The following is a 16,806-nucleotide window of genomic DNA, read 5'->3' as shown; positions in this document are numbered from 1 at the left end:
TGTGTGTGTTTCTGACTCTGCTGATTACTAGAGTAAGAAATAGGAAATGTTTTTCTTTAGGTCTTTTGCTAATAAAGCTTATACTTTCTGTCATTTGTTTTGTTGACCTCCAATATTGTGTTCTATATACCTAAGATAACTAAAAATTGCTTTATAAAATTAGCCAACACTCCTCATACTGCACTAATGGAATAAATTATATTGGCAGTCTTGTGCAGCCATTCCCACTTTCTATCTCCAAAATGTTTTCATCACCCCAAGCAGTAACTCTGTACCTTACAGACTGAAGAATAACTCCCCCTTGCTTACTTTCTGTCTCTCTGAAATTGCCTGTTGTAGGTATTTCATATGAGTTGAATCAGAGAATATTTGTCCTTTTGTGTCTGGCTTATTTCGCTTAGCATAATGTTTTCAGGGTTCATTCATGTTGTATACCATGCATCATAATTTCATTTATTTTTATGGTAGAATAGTATCTATTGTATGGATATACCCCATTTTTTAAATCCAGTCTTCTATCAGACACTTGGATTGTTTCCACTGATGTTGTGAGTAATGCTGCTATATACTTGTCTGTTCAAACTCATTTTTGATTCTTTTGAGTATGTACCTCGGGGTTAAATTGCTGGCTTATATGGCATTTCTTTGTTGAGAATTCTATGGTGTTGATTAACCACCAATCTGCTTTGAAGCTTTTTTGATGAGGCAGGATTTGTAGTAGTTTCTGAATGATAGTATTGAGTCAACAGGAAGCATGAAGGGAGCTCCCTGTTAGTAAAGGTGGTAGTACCTGTGGCTGAGCACCTTCACGATAGACAGAGGTCAGGGGTTTCATGGGTTTACCCTAGCCTCATTTTTCTGTCATACTCAGTGGTGGTTCATCAAAACAGGTTCTGTGCTTCATTGATTTGTATAGATGTCCAAAGGGATACTCACCTGGCTATTTGAGAAAAGGGAGGGAAAGGAAAAACTTTCTCTCCTTTGTGCATATATTTGTTTTGTTTGTTGGCTTATTGTTTTATGAACATTTAGTTAAATTTTATAATGAATACTGTGTATCACACAGTTTTGTTGATACTGGTTTAAGTTTCCCATTTTCTTGCTGTAACTAGGAAAATCTTCAATTGGTTGTAATTACAGAAGGTTTCTAGACTTTTCCTAGTTTATTTTTCAAGCTCCTTTGTTCTTTTTTGGTGCTGCTTGTGGTGGGATTCTTAAGGTATAATTTCAAAATTGTGACCCTGAAGTACCTGCTAAGCATGTAACCTTGAATAAGAGCATATGAGGTGGAAGTTAGGGAAGGGACCTTGTTACAGCCATCTTTGGAAAATACTGTCTGCCACATTTCTCTGTGGACTTTTGGTTAATTTTGATCCTTTGCTTATATGAACACTTTGTGTAATAAACACCTTTTGCTGGTATTTTTCATGACTTGGGTGAGTATATATAGAATAAATTTCTAGCAAAAGGATTGCTAGATCAAAGGGTATCTACCTTAAAAATATTAAGGGGTGTCAAAATGCTCTCCTATAAATTGCCTGACCAGTTTATACTGTTTCCTTGGTGTCCTTGTAATAGAGATCTGTCATGCTTTTTGGTCTTTTGTCAGTCTCATTAATGAAAAGTATACTTTTTTCCTAAAGAGTTGCTCATTTGTTCTTCGTCATTTATTAAGAACTCTGTGTGAAGCCTGTTGTTTGACCTGCATTGTATTGCACATGTCTTTTCATGTTTTGTGTTTTTTTTTGCTATTTGACTGTGTGTGTGTGTGTGTATGTGTGTCTATGTGTACCCCTATATTTATATCAGCATGTATATCTTTGCTTATACCTGTTCTCATATCTGTATCTGAGATACTATCAATTGCCAAAACATGTGCCTATCCACTATATATATATATATATACACACACACACACACACACACACACACACACACATATATATATAATGTCTTGACATATTATGTTAAATTTTGGGGCCACTTTATCTTTCTTCATTACTGCTGTAATTCAAATGAGCATAATATTTTTAATCAGATTAATTAAACTGAATGGAAATTATGTCTTATTGAGTGTGATAGCATACTGAAATGTTGCCATTTCATACTTCTTAGCAGAAACTATAAAACTATCTCCAAGCAGTTTGTGTCTTTCAGAGATGATTGTCAAACTGAATGTGACTGTATTTCCCATTAATGTACATAATCACTGGGTTACATATTATTGAGCCTTCATTGTGTCTTCAGCTGAAAATATGTCAATAACTAATAGTACCTTTTGTTGATAGCTTAATGTGAGGTTGTCATTATAGTTGTGGCTTTATAAAAGTTTAACATTGCAGTGGCAAGTTCAAATACCTTTGAGATTTTAGATGTTTTATTATATAGAGTTTATACTGAGAATCTTAAAGGAAAATTGAAGTCTCTAAAATGTTTTTATTTCATATTGAATTTTTAAAAAACTTAGCTATGAACAACAGTCTTTTATTGTCTGACAATTTCATGAAGATTCTGCTCTTTTAAGCTTTTGGTTACTTAATCAAGCTCATAATTTCAGATTTGTTCTTAGCCTTTTCATTTTCAATAAATACTCTCTTGCCTCAAGAAAAGATAAAGTCTTTCAGACGTATGTTTCATTTTACATGAAATGTACAAGTTTCGAATAGTTCATCTGTAAAATTCAATTAATAATAAAAATATATTTAACATTCTAATATTTAAAGAAGTTATATTAAAGTCTGGTTTTCGACTTGAATATTGCTTGCTTTATGTGCGATTATTATCAAGATTCTGAATCTACAGGTGTTTGACTTCCAGCTTAAACTATTTATTTCATAACAGAGGGCTGTTTCTGGATCTGATATGAGTCTTCTAGAGTGAGTAGTTCCTCATGAGGCTCAATTTTTAAAAATACAGTTACAGCAAAGAAGGAAGGCATTCATTTTCATGTTGAAAATGCTTCTAGAGGGAACACTTCCTCATTTGGTCCAACTATTAAATGCAGGTGAAATAAACCAAAAAAGGGAAGCTTGTTTTGTTTTTTTTTTTCCCCCCCAGCTATCAAATAACTAAAGACATGACTCAGGGCGCTTTCTTGTATAAATACCTATTTTTTACTAGTTTTTCTTATATCTCTGGATACATTTTGATAAGCTGAATACTTTCTATAATAAAATTGATTATTTTAATTTAGTTCATGAATGATATGCATTAAATGCTTTTTATTATTATTATATAACTTTGTAGTCAGTTTAATCTAGTGAGAATACTTTTGGCTTTAAGAGAAACAGAATTCTGTTCTTGGATCTGGCTTTGTGTGTAACACTAAGGACGTCATTTTTCTTCCATATGTACCTCATTTACTGCAGTGTTTCTATTACATTTTAGACTTTCATATGGTGGGTAGTATCTGTAGCCTGGAAGAACAGTTAGCAAGTACACTAATCGCACTTTTGTGGTATGGTCTGTTCTCCAGGCTTACTATTTATTGATTTAATTGATGCCTTCTGCTTAATCAGAGGTTTTACCCACATGAAACTATTTGATAAGCCTGACATAAAATGCAGGATCTGTGAAATGTAAACAGGTTTCATAGTATAAGCACCTATAATCAAGCCAGACCTCTAGTCATTTGAAAATAGTGTAACTTCATGAGAAGTAGTGTTTAATTTGATCTTTTTTGCTGTGGACATTCAAAAATATCATCTGTGTTGCAGCATCCACATGCTGATATTTATTATGATTGCTCATCTCTTTCTTCCCCCTTTGCTGTCTTTCCACTTCCCCTGCCATTTTGCCTCTCCCTTATGTACGTCTTATTCTGGTTCCTTCTTTTCCTCGCTGAATATCTTTCTTCTTATTTTTTCTGATTTTCCTAATTCTGACTTTCCTTTTTAGACTAATCTAAGTCAGACCATACCAAGTGTTTTGTCGAAGCAGCTGGAAATAATCTCTTAGCTTTTGCATTCTTTGGGCACCACAGTTTGGGAAATATGGATTGTATGCCTTTGTAGGCATGTTCTGTTCAGGATATTCCTGAGGTCTTGCAGAGCCAGTCCTTTTCTGTTCCATTTGTGGCAGATGATAGTTCTTTGAAAGAAATTATGAATTTTACTATATGTTTTCTTCAAAACCCAGAAAATTGTATATTGTTAACAATTTTTAAACAATTTTGAACAGCTACTGCAGTAGACTCATCTGTGGGGAAAGAAGGAATAAATTTAATGTAAATTAATGAGGGCATCCAAAAAAGCTCTTTATTCCAAATAATTTTTTTAAAAGACATTGAATTAGCCAATAGCTTATAGAATTGTTTAGCTTTGTAACATGAGAACATGTGATAAATTTTTCTTAATTCAGTTTAACGAATCAATTAATATACCCTTTTACCTTTTCTTGTTTTCTGAAAATACTTACCTTAGTTTTAGGTTCCATTAGGAAATAGGACTTTTACACAAGTGTGAAATTACTATTTCTCAAGCAGTTCCACAGTAGAAATTATTAACATTAAAAAGTGCCTAGAATAGCAAGTTGAAAAGCCCTTATATATTAATCAGTTACTTGTTTTTTTCTTTCTTTACTGTTGCAGCCTTCAGCTCACATGTTACACCTTAAAGTGCTCTTGTGTGTTCTTATATGTGTGTTGTATTAGTACAATTATGTAAATTCAAACAACTTGGAGAATTTGTTACTGACTTTCTGATATCCTTTAATGTATTTGTAAGCAACAGTACAGTGTTGAAAACCAAAGGTTGAAAATCACTTGGGAGAAAAATGTAGTAGTATCACATCATGAAATTAGATAAATACGCTACTTCAGTATTACTTATATATAATTAATATTGCATGTTTTTATGTTGGGTGAATTATTTTATTGCCATTTTTAATTGTCTGTGCAGAGAAGTACTTAGTGGGATATAAAAGAAACAATGGACAGAGCATTGAATATTTCTATTTTAAGCATATTTTTTCTTGTCCTCATTTATGGTCTTATCTTAATGTATGTCTGTCCCATTCTTCAAAATTTCTCCTTATACATGAGGTTGTGCACAGATCCACTGTTTCCTCATGAATCTACTTTTTTCGTTACAGTTAATCAGACAGCAAAGGAAGATACCATGGTTCTGAAGATTGGCTCTGTTGCTATGGCTCCCCAGGCTGACAATCCCCTTGGCAGATCCGTCCTCAGGAAAGATATTTACCAGTAAGTTTATTTTCTTACGTCCAATTTTGCCAACAGTTTCATACTGCAAAGAAATACACTGATCAATAAAACTTGTATAGTGTGGCCTGCAGAAATACTTTTCATTCAGGATCTTTTGATATTTAAAACCAGGTTTTTCTGATTTTCTTCAGTTGTGGGTTTTTAAATTCATTCAGACAAATCAAGTATTTCTGTGAAGTGTTGATGAATAACAGAATGTAAGTACCAAGTCACCATAAAACTGAAGAAGCGCAGTTTGGAAAATTTTAGCAGACTTCAAATTTGACCAAATCTCTAATCACATGAGAAAATGAGGTCCTTTCTAGAACTACCACATCTTAGTGTAGTCATATTGTATCACACTGAAGCATTTTCTTAATTTAGCTATAAGCCATTATTTGAAATTTAGGACTGTGCATGTCATATGGATCAAAGCTGTAAAGAAAAGCAAACTTCTAAGGAGAAATTTCACAGTAAACACTTTCTGTGAAAATGCCATGCTCTGGATTTTGTCACTGAGTATTTGCAAACCACACCAAGCATATATGGAGAACTAAACTGGTGAACACATGTAATCAACATGATAAAAATAATATATCATTCGTACTGAAGTTGGCACAGCTGCCAGACACAAAAGTACAGTTGCAAATAATACCAAGTGAGAAAAGTCACAGAAATACAGATGAACAAGTGTCTTATTTTTCCTGCTGGTCTGTTTTTCAGATGTTATATTCTCTTACTCTTACAAGAAATACATTTCTACTGTTCTCCAATAAATGTTACTGCTAGGAAAGATTCTGATTTTTATAATGCATTTACCACCTAGAGGATGACAACTATTTTTACTTTAAGTGGACCTATGAATTTTGTTTTCTCAATTTTTTCTGTTATTAGAGTTGATTTGTTGTTTTTTTTTTTGTTTGTTTGTTTTTTTAGCCTTTGAATTCTATATCTTGCTTACTTTGTTGTGTTACTTTTTTTTCTGGTAGCTTCTAGTAGGCTTTAAGTAGGCTTTAGGAATCATCTAATCTGGTTTCCTTATTTATAGATTAGGAAATTGAGGAGCCAAAAGAATCACTGTCCCTAGTCAAGTAATGACAGAGCCAATATCACCACTCATGCTTTGACTTCCTTAGTATCTAAAGAAAGGATTACAGTAGAATCCTTTGTGGGTGAAAGCAATTTCATTTTCTAACATTTGGAAATTCTATCAGGTATATTTATCTTTTCTTTTCCACTTCAGAAATAAGTGGTCCTCAAAGAGTTTTCTACTTTACTTTTGGTGAAAGAAATATGTTTCTTATTAAAAGACCCTGTCACCATCAATAAAGTGAGTCACTAAAGGTATTAACTTCCTCTCCTCCTCTTACCCTTTCTCCTTTCTGGCTCTCCAGCCGTCATTTATGAAGATGTGACTCTCGTCTTCCTGATTCATCGCTTCCTCCCTTTTGTCCTTCTTGAATGTTCTTTTCCCATCAGTCTCTCTCCTTATTCACTTCTTGATTTTTTTTCGAGACCTAACTTTTCATTCCCTTTCTGTATTTTTCTTCATTCTTTACCTTTCTTCCCTTTACACATATTTTCTTTCTTTACTTTCTGCCTTCTTTCACTATATCTCACTTCCTTCCCTGTTTCACTGTCTTAATAGTCTGACTTATTTGATAGGATATGGAATTACAATGCCAAAAAGTACATTAAGTCTGAAAACGTGCATTATCTCTTTAGATCTTCAGTGCCTCACATCCTGCCTCACAGAAAATATGTAAAAATATGTACACAGAAAGTACATAATGGCTGTTTTATGTTTCTAGAATAAATGCTCTTACTTTCTTTTTCTAATTGACAAAAAGCCAAGGCGCACACAGAATATTTATGTATTTTTCCAAAAGCATATGCTTCAGTCGCGGAGCATTTCAGAATCTATCTTAGAATCCTCTTCAGTTATTTTTAAATTCATACTTTATCATTTAGTCCCTCCCCTGATTATGTGATTTGGCAATTTCATTCTCTTGTTCCCTTCCCATATGTTTTTACTTCCTCTTTCTTTTAATCTGCCTTTTGTGTTTCTTCTTTCTTTCTTGTTTTTGTAACTTCCTTAATGTGATAAATGGCTTCTGTAAAAAAAACCCACAGCTATTATAGTTTATAATCAATAACTGGGTGCTCTCCCCTTAATATCAGGAGCAAGACATCACTTCTGTGTAGCATTGTATTAGAGGTTGAAGACAGGGAAGTTAAATAGGAAAATGAAATAAAAAGCATTCAGATGGTAAGAAAGAAAAAAACTATATCTTTTTGCTGATGACATGATCTTATATATGGAAAATCCTAAGGCAGCCTCTGGAAAACTTTTGGGCAAATAAACTAGTTCAAGAAAGTTGCAAGATATAAAAAAAAAAGTCAGTGTATAGTTAACCCTTGAGCAATAGGTTCAAAATATGTGGATTTTTTTCTAATAGTAAATACATTACCACACAGCTCATGGTTGGTTGAATCTGAGATACAGAAGGGATGTGGAGGGCTGACTAATGGACTTGGATGCCTCTGGATTTTGGTGTTCCCAGCGGGTCTTAAAGTCAGTCCTGCACAGGCACCAAGGAACGACTGTGTAAATACCAGTTCACAACAGCAAAAAGCAAAGAACTATCCAAAAGTGAAAGTAAGAAAACAATTCCATTCATAATATCGTCAAAAAGAATTAAATTGTTACAAATAAATTTACCAGAAGAATCAGAAAACTTATACTCTGAAAACTACAGAACATTGTTGAAAGAAACTAAAGAAAATCTAAATACACAGAATTATAGCCCAAGTACATTGATCAGAACACTTAATATTGTTAGATGTCAATCCTTCTTAAACTGATCTGCAGATTCAATATGATCCACATCAAAATTCCAGCTAGCTTCTTTGTAGAAATTGGCAAAGTTTCTAAGATCTATAAGGAAATTATTCATATGGAATTTCAAGGGATTCCAAATAGCCAAAATAGTCTTCAAAAAGAACAAAGTTGAAGGACTTTCACTGCTAAATTTCAAAACTTACGACAAAACAATAGTAATCAAGCTAGTGGAGTACTGGTATGAAAGTAGGATATCTAGACCAATGAACAGAATTGAGAGTCCAGAAATAAACCGTCCACCACATTTACCGTCAGTGGTTTTTGATAAAGGAGCCAAGACAACTCAGTGGTAAAGAATACTTTTTTCAACAAATGGTATTTAGATATCTGAATATCCACATGAAGTTGGATCCTTACCTGACACTGTGTATAAAAAGCCAAAAGGACCAGAAATGTAAAATTAAGAGCTAAAATTCTGAAACTTACAGGAGGAAGGGTAAGAGTAAGTCTTTGTGACCTTTGATTAGATAATGGTTTCTTTAAAATGACATCAAAAGCATAAGGGAAAAAAGAAAAAAAGATAAAATGAACTCTACCAAAATTATAAATTTCTGTGGTGCAAAGGACTCTGTCAAGAATGTGATAATCCACAGAATGGGAGAAAATATTTACAAATCACGAGACTTGTATTCAGAATATATAAAGAACTCTTAGAGCTCAATAATTGAAGGATAGATATATTGAGTTCAATATATTATTACAACTATTTTCCACTGTTTTTTTAAATCCTTTTTTCAGTGTGACTGCCAGCATTTTTAAATTTAGATTGGTGGCTTTGATTGTGGTTTGCATTATATTTCTATTGAACAGTGCAACACTGTAGGGAGGCCCATAAGAAATACAGGACATGTCACCCTTGAGACATTTCAAATGGAAGATGAATTGATTTTAGTTGGAGTTGCAAACCAACCCCAAAGACTGGACAGAAATGATCCACTCCTTATCCACACTGCCTTATGGGAAAAGATGTGCCTTCTCTGGGCAAAAAAACATTGACTTCTGTTTCCATAGTCTTTATACATGGTATCTGATATGTATTAAAAAAAAGACAAAAAGATACCAAAAAAGCAGGAAGATTTGACCCATTATTAGGAGAAAATTTAACTAATAGAAAAAGACCCACAAATGACTGAGATTTGAAGTAAGTAGACAGAAGTTTGAAATAATTGTTATTAATACTGTAAAGAAATATGTTGAAAAGATGGAAGATTTCATATAAATGAGCTCTATTTAAAGTAAATTCCAAAACTGAATAATACAGTATCTGAAATTAAGGACTCCTTAGATAGCCATAATACCAGATGGACAAAGTAGAAGAAAGGATTAGTAAACTTGGAGATAGTTTCAGACAAATTATCCAAACTGAAGCATAGAGAGAGAGGAGGGACGAAATAGAAAAGAAGAAAAGAACGTAAAAGAGAACAAAAGGAAAACCATGTGGAGTAGTCAGATGGTCTAACATATGTGTAAAGAGAGTACAAGAAGTAAAAGAAAGTAGAAGAAAGATTGAATGGAATAAAAGAAATAATTAAAGAGGTAGACCTCGTGACTCCTCCAAATTTGTCAAGAATCATTAACCAGCAGGCCCAAGAAGCCTATCTTCAATCCAAGCAAAAATAAATGCAAAGAAAACTACACTTAGAAGCATGTTCAAATGACTGAAAATCAGAGAGACAAGATAAAGAGACCCCTTCCTGATGGACTGAGACAGGATGCTGAGCAAGAAGAGAGAGAATACAACCATGTCTTTCTCTCCCAACAGATTTCAAGGCCTAACACAGATTGCAGGAGAAATGAGATGCCTTTGTCTTTTTTGAAGTTTGAGAAAATCCTAAATTCAGCCAGTAAAATATATATACATAGATAAAAAGACATGTTACCTTTGAAGAAAACAGTAATACTGAAATAAAGGAAGGTCTTAAATTTGAAGATGAGAAAACTCCTAGTGGCCATGGTGTCAGTCTTCAAATACTTGGCCTATTTGTGTCATTCTTTCTGAGACTAAGAATAGACCTAGAATGATTAAATTAGTTGATATAATAATGACTAACTGCAGCTGATATTATATCAACTGATTTAATATCAACAATATCAACTGCAGTTGATATAATAATATACTAACTGCAGCTCAGTGTTATTAAGATCTTTCAAATTATATGTCTAATAATGAATGGGACTTCCCTGGTGACACAGGCAGTATAGAATCTGCATGCAGTGCAGGAGACCTGGGGACTATTGTTCACAAGCCATTAGCAACCCACTTCAGTACTCTTGCCTGGAAAATCCCATGAACAGGGGAGCCTGGTAGGCTGTAGTCCATGGGGTCACAAAGAGTCGGACACGACTGAGGGACTAAACTTACATTCTCACTTTTCATTATCTAATAAATGTGTTATTAGGAGCCCACTCTGCATCAGGCACTATTTTAGGTATTGAGTATAAATCAGTGTGGAAGACAAAGAAAAATCCCTGCTACTAAATTTAATGAAGGAGAGAGACAGTTGTTCGGTTGCTAAGTCATGTGTGACTGTTGAGCCACCAGGCAAGCCCAGACTGACAGTTAAAAATAAATATATATTCAAGTATATTAACTATAAGACGTGCTTACTGAGGCAGTCTAACAAGGAAGAAGACAGGAAGGAGGAAACTGGAGGTGGACAGCATGGCCCTGATCAGAGGCTACTCCCTGAGAAAGCTCGGGGCCCTGAAATAGGAGTGCAAGGGAGAAGCCAGTGGCAGCTGTAGCAGTGTGTGCCTGGAGACAGCTAGGCTGTGAGGGAGAGACATTACGGAGGAGCCACCTAGGCCATTGTGGGGGCTTTGGCCATTACGTTGAGTGAGATGTAGTTGTGGGGGTAAATAGTTCACACATGCACAGTTTAAAAATACTTACCTTTATTGTTTTCCGAGTATCAACCTATTAAATGAAGAGCTTCACCAGCAGGGAATAAAGATATACAAAAGAGGTGAAATCTGTCTTCAAAAACAGAGTCAACTTCAAAAAAGCAAATGGGAGTTTGATATTTATCTAAAGAAGTTATGTTAAGGATTATTTCTATTATTTGAGTCAAATATATGTGTGATATGGAGTTCTTTTGATTATTAAGGAGTTGATTTTTTCATCACATGAGAACCTTCAGAGGGTTTGAGCAGAGAAGTAGTGTGATTCAGTTTATATTTGGGCACATAATTCAGGTCAACACGGGAAGATTAGACTGTAGCTAGGGAAGGACAAGGTTCTGTGGCTGTTGCAGCAATCTTGGCAGGACATTATGGTGGTTTGGCCCATGGTTGTGGGTGTGGAGGTGGTGCAAAGTGGTCAGATTTTGGAAATATTTTAGAGGTAGAGCCAAAAGAATTTGCAGATGGATTACACATGGGGTTTGAGACAGGAGATAAGGATAATTCAGTTGTATGGTGTAAGCAACTAGAAGGGTAAAATTAACCAAGGGAAGGAAAACTGAGGGAGGATTTACTTTGGGAGGCTGGGCAGGTGGAGATCAATTTATTTTTGAAAATGTTAACTGTCTCAGGGTGTTCTAAGCTATCCATTGCTGATCAACTACATGAAAGGTTGAGAGGGGGTTATGATTTATGTTGAGTTAGACCAGTGCTTCTTAAATTTAATGTACATATAGATTACCTGGACATCTTGTTACAATGCAGGTTTTGACTTCAGAGGTGTTGAATGAGGCCTGAAATTCAACATTTCTATCAGGAGTGACTGGGGAAGACACTGATACTGCCTCGTGCTAATGTGCTGCTTCAAGGACCGCACCTTGTGGTCCAACAATTTCCAAAAAAGTTTTTTTTAAAGAGGATTTAAAAAAAAAATACAGATTTAAGAAATGTTAATCATTTTACTGCTAAAAATTCAAACATTATGAAAGGTGATACCACAAAAGCTGAGTATTCTCCACTCCCATGCTTTCCTACCCATTTCCTAACAGAATCACTTAGTGGAGTCTGTTTTAAATTTCACAATTCATATAAACTTTTCAGTTGATAGTGTAAAATAAAATTTCTGTTAAGTTACTAACACCCTATATGAATTCATACTTTATTATTATTCTTAAAAGCATCTGATCCACTAGAAAACAGCAGAAAGTACATGTTATTTCTTCAGTGTTCAAGCCGAGCTGTGTATAGTCTTGAGCTCCTTTCCTAACTGTCTATGCTCTTTTCCTGCTTCCTCCTGGCCTACCAATCTACCTAGCTTGCAACTGCTTGTCCCTGGACAAGCCAATCTCCCAGTCAGTTCAACTCAATCTGAGATTTTCTTTATTTTTTAATTTATTTATTTTTAATTGAAGGATAGTTGCTCCACAGCATTGTATTGGTTTCTGCCATACATCAACATGAATCAGCCATAGGTATACATATGTCCCCTCCCTCTTGAACCTCTCCCACCTGCCACCCCGTCTCACCCCTCTAGGTTGTTAGAGAGCCCCGGTTTGAGTTCCCTGAGTCATACAGCAAATTCCCATTGGCGATCTGTGTTCCATATGGTAGTGTATATGTTTGCGCATTGCCCTCTCCTTTGCCCCCACCCCCCTGTCCGCCGATCTGTTGTCTATGTCTGCATCTCCATTGCTGCCCTTCTAATAGGTTTATCAGTACCAATGAGATTTTCTTATTCTGTGTAATGTTCAACCATTTCCCTGACTTAACACAGAAATTCTGAATTACAGACAATCTGGCCTGACGTTAAGATTTTCCCTTTATCTTGCCCAGCCTCTTTTCCCGAGCCATAATTCAAGTTCTTGTCTCAGGCTAAAAGAGAAACAGAGAAACCATTAAGGATGAGATTATAAAGGCAGACTTTTTAAAAATTTACCTATGCTGGCAGTGTTCCTTCATAGACTGACTTAAGGAAATTAAAATAAAATAGGGATTATAAAGAAGTATAATTAAAATGCCTAAATGTTTTGTAACTTTAAATATATTAAGAATTAATAAAAAAGAATTTAATAAATCTGCTTACTCTTGTATAAATGGTTTATGTATATATTTTTAGAAACTTTTTGTTCTACAAATGCTGGTACATCATCTACAGCTCATTAATTATAGTGGTTTTGGTTGTTTATTAAAAAATGAAAATAGGTCTCACTTAGGATCTTAAGCCATTTTATAGTATAACTGCTATTAAAAAAATTACATTGGATTTATATTATTCTCTTCCTAAGACTTTTCTAAAAATTTGACTGTGATCCTGAATACTCTGTAAGTAGCTGATGTGAGTTTTGTTTTAAATAATTTTTCAAAAATAGCTTTCTGTATCAGAAGTAGAATAAACAGCTATATAGAGTCATTAGTACAGTAGGGATCCTTGAGACATTTATGCCATTCATTACATGACTGGATGCATTAATTCAGTCATTAATTCATTTATTTATTAAATATACATTGATTAATTCAGTTATTTAACAGATATTTGTTGAGTGCCGATAGTGTATTTGACTCTAGTAATAAATATATATTTTTGAGTAGAGCTATGGTCCCTCCCTCCATGGAGCTTAAAACCTCAACCATGTCATTTGAGTCAGTGAAATTACATTGTAAAGCTCTGATAGATTTGATAACATTAATAATTTATACTTTTTCTATAACATTTCCCACAATGCCTAAATTGATGAAATAAGCAATATCAGAAGTTATGAATTTGTGCCCTAAACTTTTTTTCATGGTCCCATAAAGTGTCCTTATGTGTTCTGTCCTGCGTCTTCTGTAAATTACTGTGTGTGGAAAGAATGACTCCAGAAGTTCCATCTAGTTTTGCAGTTTTCATAGGAAAAAATAGAGAATAGTGTTCTTCAATTCTATTCAAATATTTTTTTCTTTTTAAAAGTAGCCAAGAGAATAGAAACTGTAACTTTAATTATTCATGAGGCCCTGTAAGTAAAATATGTCACTCTTCAGTACATTCTAAGTATCTTTAAAAACTTTATATTCCTAGTTTAAAAAATATTGTTTACAATTTAGTTTATTATTATTTGGTCATCTTGTTATCAAATGAAAATATGAGAGGTTAATATATGATTAAAAATAATTTATATGTCAACTGGTAGAATGACTTTTTAATATCAAATCTACCTTTATTTTAATCTATTGATAAACTAGTACTAGTAAGTTTTTAAAATAAAAGTGTAATAGTGTTTATGTTTTCAAAGTAAATATTACCAAAGTGTGTGCATAGAAAATGGAATTCCAAGGCTTATTCTGACTGCTCCTTTACTCTATTGCCATTGTTAATGGTTAGGTTGACACTCTTTTAGGCCATTTGTGTGTCTGTGTTGTGTGTGTGTGTGACTGTCTCTGTCTTAAATAATGGGTTTGTACTCTATAGTTTGTTATGCAACTTGCTTGTGGGTATCCTTTAGTGTCATCGTATTCAGAAACACGTGTCTGTTTTTGAACTAACTGTTTTAGACGACATAGATCAGAAGACTCTTTAAAGACTACTTTTTTGTTTCTAACCAAAAAAATATTCTCCATAATTAAAAAGCTCCATGAAAACTTAACTTTTGTAGAACATATTGTGACCAAGACTTCCCAGACTTCAAAACCTTATTATACCTGAGAAAATGTGAAAGGAAAATTGTTTTTTCCTTCAGTGAAATAACTGCTAGGGTGGTCCTTGAAGAACAAATCAGTACCAGAAGGAAACTGAAATTAGTATAGCCTAAGTATTCTCTGTTACCATTTGAATCACAAAGGCCAAGTGATTCACAGTTCAACACTACTGTGTAAATTAAAATGTTCTAGGCTTTTTTGGCTTTAGCATACCACTTTGAAACATTATTTGACTATAGCAGCTCTGTTAACATGTGTCAACAGTGCTCAATTTTTAACATGACAGAATCCCTATTAACCCAGTATGCATCTTCTTTGGTGATTTGACCTCAGCCTAGACTTCAAATTTTACCACTAATTGCTTTCTAACATAAGACATTTGTTCAAGTTAAATATTTCATTTGTCCCAGTAATGCTTAGTAATGCTATTCTATGGCCCTTATTTATGTATGAATTTTCAACTTTGTTGAAGTAAAGCTTTCTTGCAGCTTAGCCTTTCAAAGAGTTTTTGTTATGAAACTTTGGTGAGGTTATAGATACTTTAAAAATCTTTTTTCCCTGTTCAGCATTGTTAATTTTTTTTTTTTTAAGAATCACACCTGTATTTTCATGTGTCATTTAAATCCCACTCTCTTTAACATTTCATGATCACTCTACTTAGAAGTAAACTGGCCTTCTTTACCAGTATCTGACCTACCTTCTATAATTATAACATAATAGTAACAACAGTAGCAGAAGTAGTAGTGGTAGCAGCAGTAATAGCTAACTATAATGTATGTTTTTTTGTGTGTTGAAGATTCTGCTTGATGCATTCAGTGCAGTGCTTATGCATCACAATAACCTTTAGAGTCAAGTATTAAGATTGTCTGTATTTTAAAGACAAAAAACTGAGTCTGTAGATATTAAATAATTTATCTTGAGCCACACATAAAGTGAAGACCAAAACCAGTTCCCATTCCCATTGTATAATTGCCAAAATACATCTTGCTGCCTGTAACTGAATTTAAGACAGACTGACTTTGATTTAACTAACTCTAGTTAACCAGTGTAAGTTTGAGGGTTGATTTTTTTTGAAGTTTCACATTCATATTCCATTAAATTTTATTGCTGTTTACGTGGTAGACTTTTTTTTTTTTTCCTAACATCATTCTTGTTAATGGTGAATAAACTGGTACCAAGTTGAATTTTTAGTGCATTTTCCTTAGGTTCTGTAAAATATTCCAAATTGGGATGGATTTAATATTATAGATATTAGAGCCATAATTTATTTGTGGTGAAAACTCTGATAACCCTAGTGTTTTGAGGTCTTCAGTCTTGAGGATACTTGGAAATTAAAAGAATTCTCATTAGGTTGTAATTAATACTCATTTGCTGTTCAGAAAATAGCTCCCAGTAGCATACCTAGCTAATGATTTTGATTATTAGCTTTTTCTCACATCATTTATAAACTCTGAAGTAAATCATGATCAGATACAAATATTAACAAAGTTTTGCAGAATAATAAACTCAATATATTTTTGTGATTTTTATTTCCTAAGAAATATCTTTCTCTTTTTGCCTCAGTATAATTTAGTGATTACTCTGGTTCTGTCCCAAAGTTATGAAAGAAAAAGAGATAAGTTAAAACTATTTCTCTTTGTTTTAATGCTCTCTTCTACCCAGAGTATTCTTGCACATTATTATTTTTCTCTTAATTATATTGGAGAAAATACTGATATTATTATTTTAAAGCAACTACATACTGTGTGTTCACAGGTATTTTTCATTCACCAAAATTATATCAAAGTTGAATATGTCATGGGGTTTCTCAAAATTGGGCTTTTTCTCTATAATCCTTTACAGTTGAGAAATATAGTGTTTAAGCTGGGAATAGAGTTTATAGAATTAGATATATAAATTTGGAAGCCATTTAAGATTATATGTTGTCTCCCTTGATAACTGCTCTGTCACACTGTCTAAAGTTCAGTCTTTTAATACCTATGCTAAAAGACTTAAAAAATAAACTAGTGATTTTAACAAATAATTTAGTTTATGCTTTTTTCCCAAAATATTCTGTACATTAAAAGAATTTTAAAATGCAGAAAAGCAGAACTCTTTGCTTTTGTAGTATTTTTAATTACAAAGTTTC

General features: G+C 33.6%; 1 protein-coding gene across 17 annotated transcripts in view; it reads left to right on the top strand.

The window, feature by feature from the left end:
• VPS13B (vacuolar protein sorting 13 homolog B) overlaps nucleotides 1–16,806 on the top strand; it is an 806,276-nt gene that overhangs the window by 443,101 nt on the left and 346,369 nt on the right. For all 17 annotated transcript variants that reach the window (XM_059874347.1, XM_059874354.1, XM_005215634.5 and 14 more), the window contains one exon: nucleotides 5,092–5,203. In XM_059874347.1, the coding sequence (XP_059730330.1) occupies nucleotides 5,092–5,203 (112 nt within the window). The remainder of the gene's footprint in view (nucleotides 1–5,091; nucleotides 5,204–16,806) is intronic.

The sequence above is a fragment of the Bos taurus genome, chromosome 14 (assembly GCF_002263795.3).
Source record: "Bos taurus isolate L1 Dominette 01449 registration number 42190680 breed Hereford chromosome 14, ARS-UCD2.0, whole genome shotgun sequence".
Taxonomy (NCBI): domain Eukaryota; kingdom Metazoa; phylum Chordata; class Mammalia; order Artiodactyla; family Bovidae; genus Bos; species Bos taurus.
The sequence above is the reverse complement of the archived record's forward strand: the minus strand, read 5'-3'. Positions and strand labels throughout refer to the sequence as shown.